Genomic DNA, 6670 nt, shown 5'->3' with positions numbered 1-6670 from the left:
TAAATGATTTTTTTTTTGTTTTTGAGTGTAATGGAAAAAGTTTGAAAATAAAATTTTTAGATTAATTTATTTTTCGTTTGAATTATAGAAAAAGGTTTTAAAATAGACCCCACGTATCGTAGTGAGAGAAATAAATTCATAAATACGGTGTTTCACTATGGAAAACAAGTTAAGGGTGTTTTAGCTATTGTTTTTAGCACATTTCATGGCCATCTGATACCGTGTTTGTTTAATATTTTCGGTTAATTGCTACAAGTTCTTTCGGTCACCAATAAGCAAGTTAACAAGCCTAATTGGGTTAGGAAGAGCTGTATGGAATGTTTCACAGTATTAAAGCAAAAAAAGCGCCAGCGCTGGGGGGTAAGAAGAGATGTATTGAATGTTTATAATCGGTTCGTTGGCGCAAATTTTTGTTCTCACATTCGTTTAATAAACATTTTTTACACTTGTTTTTTTTTATTTGTTTTGGTGGCCGGATGTTAAAGTAAACATCAACCTTTAAATTTAAAGATTGTAGATGTTTTAAGTGTTGGTATATTTCTATGTAGATGTTTTTATATTTTGATATATTTCTGTATACCAAACAAATAAGTTCTGTTAAAAATTTGGAAATTGTGTTATATTTTAGTCATATATGTTTTTAATATCCGGACATAAAGTTATGTTAAAGTTCGTTTTAACTTTATTTCAATTTTATTTGGAGCAAAGTTAAAATTAATAATAATATTGAAATATAATATTCCAAAAATATTTATATTTTGGTATATTTCTATATTTTTAGCCAACAAAAATTGTTAAAATGTCATGATTTGGCAGAGTTTAAGGGAGACAATTCCGGATTCGTTCGTCTCGTGGTTTGTTGACAACAAAAAACAGAAACTGGGATCCATCTTTAGTTTTTTAAATGAAGTGATCAACTTTCTTTCAGGAACCAAATGTTACTGACATTAGGACAATCTACTGAAAAAAAACTGGAGAAACATAATAGTGTTATCAATCTTTTTGTCAAAGTTTTATTGATTTCTTTCAAAATCCTCTACAACTGGTTACTAGGGGATAACCATTAAGTTAACAAGTTGATTTGTTATTAAACTTACATAATTTGCATAAAAGTTCGTTCGGCTAAAACTGTAAAAAAAACTTTGGGCCGTTGATATTTCATCAAAATCTTTGTTGTTTAATCACAGGTAAGCTTTGATAAGTTGATTAATAAATAACTCCCAATCGAAACAAAACAGCTACACTTGGGTTGTCTTGCAGATCAAAGGTGTTCCAACCATCACTACCCCCATCCCATCTTTTATTCAAACATAGGATTATTAAATCTGTTTTAAATCTTTTGACTCTGGTTAATAGTTTATTAGTAACTGGTTACTAGGGAAGTTAACTCAATGGTAATGTTCCTGACGTGGTCCGTTAATAGGAGAGAGTTGTAGAATCTAACGCTTGTGGGCCCTTGCGTACAGCCTATAACTAGGCAGTAACACAATTATACGTACCTGCCCTGTCAAACGATGATGTTTATTGAACTGAGCAAATTCTTCTGTAAACATCAAAGAATCCTTGGTTTCCCCAAATTTAAAGTTTTACCATTGTGAATAAATATCACTTTAACACTATCTTCCTCATTGATATTCTTTCTTGAGAAGATTTCGTGAATTTCATATGATTGTTGTTCTTAATCAACAACAACAATTATATGATTGAACAGACATATAATCGAAGACGTTCCAGTCGTGACAGTCCTGCCTGCTTCGTGTATCTATGACATTTTAAGACAGTATTGTGTTATTTTGAAGGAGATTCTGAGGAAACTTTAATGTTTTTATACTCCATCAAAATAGTCGCTTTTGTTTTTAGCACCAAGCCATCCTTGAGTTAGCCAATGATCAAAAGTCTTCCAGCTAACACCAACCATCATGACATGGTTGGAGATTTGGTTGTATGAAACAACTTTTGAAGAAACTTTATTGTACTTATAGCCTATCAAAGTCTTCATTGTTATCTTTAGCACTCAGCATTGTCTGAGCTACTCTTTGATCAAAAGACTTTTGCTTTTGACCAGTTTCGTTTTTCTGTGATGATAGGATGTGATTTGAGGAAGATTTAGCTGTTATGTCTAGCATATAAAGCAATCACTACAACAAAAACCATCATTAATATATTTCAGAATGGTGAGGTGACGAGCTCACAGAATCGTTAGTAAGTTGGGCATTTCGTCTGTCTTTATGTTCTGAGTTCAAATTCTATTGAGGTTGACTTTGCCTTTCATCCTTTCAGGGTAGATGAAATAAGTACCAGTTGAACACTGGTGGGGGGTCAATGTAATCGACTTACTCCCCTGCCCTGAATTTGTTGGCTTTGTGCCAAAATTTGAAATTAATGTCTTTCAGAATGGTGGATTGGTGGAATCATTAGAGTGCTAGACAAAATGATATGTAGTATTTACAATCCTTTATGTTCGCTTTGCTTTTCATCCTGTCGATGATAAAATAAAGTACAAGTTGAGTACTGGCATCTAATCAAGTACTGTAATTGATATTGACTATGCCTCTTTCCCAAATTTGAGGCTTGTATTAGCAGTCATTTAATATTATTTAATATTTTTTTTTTCAGAGATGGGGAAGAGAAAACAGGTTGTTCCACAGCGCCGTTCAGAATTATCAACTATTAACTTATTACAAGCATCTGAATTTAAGGCAGTTGAAGATCAGACAGTAATATCAAAAGCTAAGAAAAATAAGAAAACTACTTGTGAGAACTATACATTCCCAAATGAAGAAACAGAGAACTTCTTCAACTTTTGTTTAAATTCTTGCCATTTATTCTTAAAGCTTCATATTTTCTCTGAATTACAAACAAATCTGAAAGGAATAAGATTAATTCCAATTGGCCATTTAAAAGTGCAGCTGTTAAACTGTGAACAAAATTTACGTGCACAGGAAATTGGGTTACCCTCTTCTGAAATCATCTATTGGTATGTTAGCAATGAGATTGGCTGCAGTATGTTCTATTTCGAAGAAACTGTTGACCAAAGGGACAGGAAGAATGGTTTTCCTATTAAAGCTAATTTCATTCAAGTCAGCTCTGATGTACCAGATATTGTATTTACAGCATTGAAATGCAACCTTCTATTAATGCAGTGCATTACTATAGATTTTGATGCAGGAATTGCTGATGTTTATGCATTGATAAAGGAAACTGGATTGACTAAATTGAACTATCCATCGGAAACTTCTCAAATTAAAAGAAATTCTGTGTTTATTAAACATATAATGAAGTATTTCTATGACATCCATGAAGAAAGTGAGTAGAAAAAATATTTGAAATCTGAGTTTTAAATAGCACCCTCCCCTCCTGAGAGTGAGGCATGGCAGGATTGGTAGCCTGTTGGAAGAGATACCTTATCGTATTTTTTACATCCTTTTATGTTCTGAGTTCAAATTTTGTCCTGGTCAACTTCCTTTAAAAGGTATAGTCATTAAAATAATCATAGTACTGATTACCTGGTTTCCATGGTGTATATATTCACTAGATGGGATGTTGGTCCATCTCAGGATTACTCATTTTTGCCAGCTGAGTGGACTGGAACATCATGAAATGAAGTGTTTTGCTCAAGTACACAACATGTTGATCAGTCCAGGAATCAAAACCACAATCTTACACTCCTGAGTTTAATACCTAACCACTAAGCCATGTGTCCCTACACCATTAAAAGACTGGTGTCAGTATATTATATACACTTGAAATACAGATATGTTTTAGATTTGTGCCTAAATCTTTCTAAGTTGATGGTGGTTATTTTACTGACCTAGAAGATAAAAAGTTTGGTAGCACTCACACTCGTACACACACAATACAATGACTGAGATTATATGAACTAGTGACTTCTCAGTTTACTCTGTTCTCTGTTCAGTTCGTCCTGTCTGATATGGCGTTCTCTGCTTGTCTACACAAGTTGAAATATTCTTGGTTTCCTTCTTTTTTTTCTCAAACAAAACTCACACTTAAAACCAAATTTCAGAGTTGTGTGTTGATACCGTTAGTTATAAGAAATCCCAGTCCAAACTTGAGTATCCCTTCATTATTTGCCCCATTGGGGCTCTAGGGTTGTAAAGTTTGCTTCCCAACCACATGGTTTCATGTTCAATTCCACTGTGTGGCACAGCACTTTCAGCAAGTATCTTCTACTATAGCCCCAGGCTGACCAACTCATGCCAGCATGGTGGATGATATCGTCATCACTTAATGCCTATTGTCCATGCTGGCATGGGCTGGACAGTTTGACCAGGGCTGGTAAGCTGAGGGGCTGCACCAGAATCCAGTCTGGTTTGCATGGTTTCTACAGCTGGATGCCCTACCTAACGCCAACCACTCTGAGAGTGTAATGGAAGAGTGAAAACAAAGGACACGATTTGTGTGAAGATACTCATTTACAACAATCCTACAATGTCAAAACAAGGAGATGCCAATCTCCACACATACAAACATATTGCAGTTAATCACTGATTTTCTGGCAGTTAAAATAACATTAACTTCTTTCATATTCAATTCAGTGTGACTTTTAGCGAAAATAAGGACCTTATTCAGTATTATTGGATTAATGGAAGAGTAATTAGTTGTCAGTATCAGCCTGTAAAAATTTAAATTTGTATTTATTAACTATACTATTGAACCAGCCTATCGCTTCTTGGGTATTTGTCCAAAGTTCAAGTTTAATCCTTTTCTTAAGTATAAGTTTATATTTATCTAAGACATTCTTACTTAATATACTTATATCAGATTATCAGGGGTATATAAGTCTAACTTTAGGGTTAGTTAGAAAGTTTTCCTTATGGTCCTTCAGAGTGATTCTAGGTCTTTTAAGAATAAAATGGCTCACTCCTATCATCAATTTTATATTCTGACATTATTTTCTTAGATTCCCAGTTAATTAATCTTATTGATTACTTCATAGTTTTTGGTAATTTCATTCGTAAGTAGTTCATGGTACTTATTCATGTTCAAATTATAAAGATATTTCATTCCTTATTTATTTTATTTCATTTTATTTTAATCATTTAATTTTACTCTTGTATACTTTAATTGATGATTATCATCATTTTTATTGAATTTAAATATAAACATTAATATCAAGTAATGCCCAAATGAACATACACGATTGCACAGGTAGTAAACAAACTTTTATCTCTAAATATAAGTGATAATATAATTAACTTAATAACACTTTACTAACATGAATGCATACTTGAGAACTAATATAATAACTTAGGAAGAAAACACTCACATATACATTTGACGATTCCCTGCCCTTATTTCTTGTATATTATATATATATATATGTATATAAACACACACCCACACAATAATACATAAAATATATCCAGACTTGTTTAGTATATATATATATATATATATATATATATATATATATATATATATGCATTTAAACATATTTATAAGCACATATGTATACACACATGAACACAAATTTATTTCAATTTTTCAGTTTCCTACATTCTGTTTTACTTTATTTTATTTTACTTCTACTTTATTTTATTATATATTATTATATATAAATTTATTTTATTATTTATTATTTTATTTTTGCTCCTATATACCTTAATTTATATACCTAAATAAGTAACTTAGAAAGGAACACATATATATGAATGCACATGCATATTGATGTATAAACTATTGACATTCATACTTGTTGCAAGTATATATATGTATATATATATATATATATACACACACACACACATACATACATACATATATATATATATTTATATATATATATATATATATATACATATACAGTAATCCCTCGCCATATTTCAATTCACCTATCGCAGTTTATTATTTAAGCTTACTTCAATTCGTTCATGGTGTTGTTTAGCATTTATAATATAATAAATATATACAAATTATGAAAATAATTAAAAAATATACAGTACAGTACTGTGTTTCTACTTCGTGGATTTTCACCTATCACTTGGGGTGGGGTATGGAACACAACACCCGCAATAGTTGAGGGATTATTGTATATACGAGGGTCAGTCAAAAAGTAATGCCATTTTGTTTAGGACAGGTATAATTATCAACACAGGAACATGTATCATACATCAAAATGAAGCTGGTCCTCTGTGGATCACATCCCTTCTTCTCAACATAGTCACCATTTCTCTCAATAGCAATGTTCTACCTTTGAATGAGAGCATGTATTCCTGCTCCGTAAAATTCTGTTGATTGTTCTTTGAGCAACTTCTTCACTACAGTTTTCATTTCTTCGTCACTGGAATAATTTAGCGCCTTCAGACTATCATCTCTTTGGCTCCATGAAAGAGGATTTGAGAGGCAAACATTATTCCAGTGACGAGGAAGTGAGAACTCTAGTGAAGAAGTGACTCAAAGAACAATCAACAGAATTTTACAGGGCAGGGATACATGCTCTCATTCGAAGGTGGAACATTGTTATTGAGAGAAATGGTGACTATGTTGAGAAGTAGGGATGTGATCCACAGAGGACCAGCTTCATTTTGATGTATGATACATGTTCCTGTATTGGTAATTATACCTGTCCTAAACAAAATGGCATTACTTTTTGACTCAGCCTCGTATATTCATATACATATACGCATGCACACTCATATACAAACATGAG

General features: G+C 32.3%; 1 protein-coding gene across 1 annotated transcript in view; it reads left to right on the top strand.

Annotated features, from left to right (window-relative positions):
• The window catches only part of LOC106870294 (E3 ubiquitin-protein ligase SHPRH), a 78893-nt gene that overhangs the window by 733 nt on the left and 71490 nt on the right, over positions 1–6670 (top strand). The window contains exon 2 of the mRNA XM_052975311.1: positions 2617–3306. Coding sequence (XP_052831271.1) covers positions 2619–3306 — 688 coding nt within the window. The 5' untranslated portion in view covers positions 2617–2618. The remainder of the gene's footprint in view (positions 1–2616; positions 3307–6670) is intronic.

Source organism: Octopus bimaculoides, chromosome 21 (assembly GCF_001194135.2).
Source record: "Octopus bimaculoides isolate UCB-OBI-ISO-001 chromosome 21, ASM119413v2, whole genome shotgun sequence".
NCBI classification, from domain to species: Eukaryota; Metazoa; Mollusca; class Cephalopoda; order Octopoda; family Octopodidae; genus Octopus; species Octopus bimaculoides.
The sequence above is the reverse complement of the archived record's forward strand: the minus strand, read 5'-3'. Positions and strand labels throughout refer to the sequence as shown.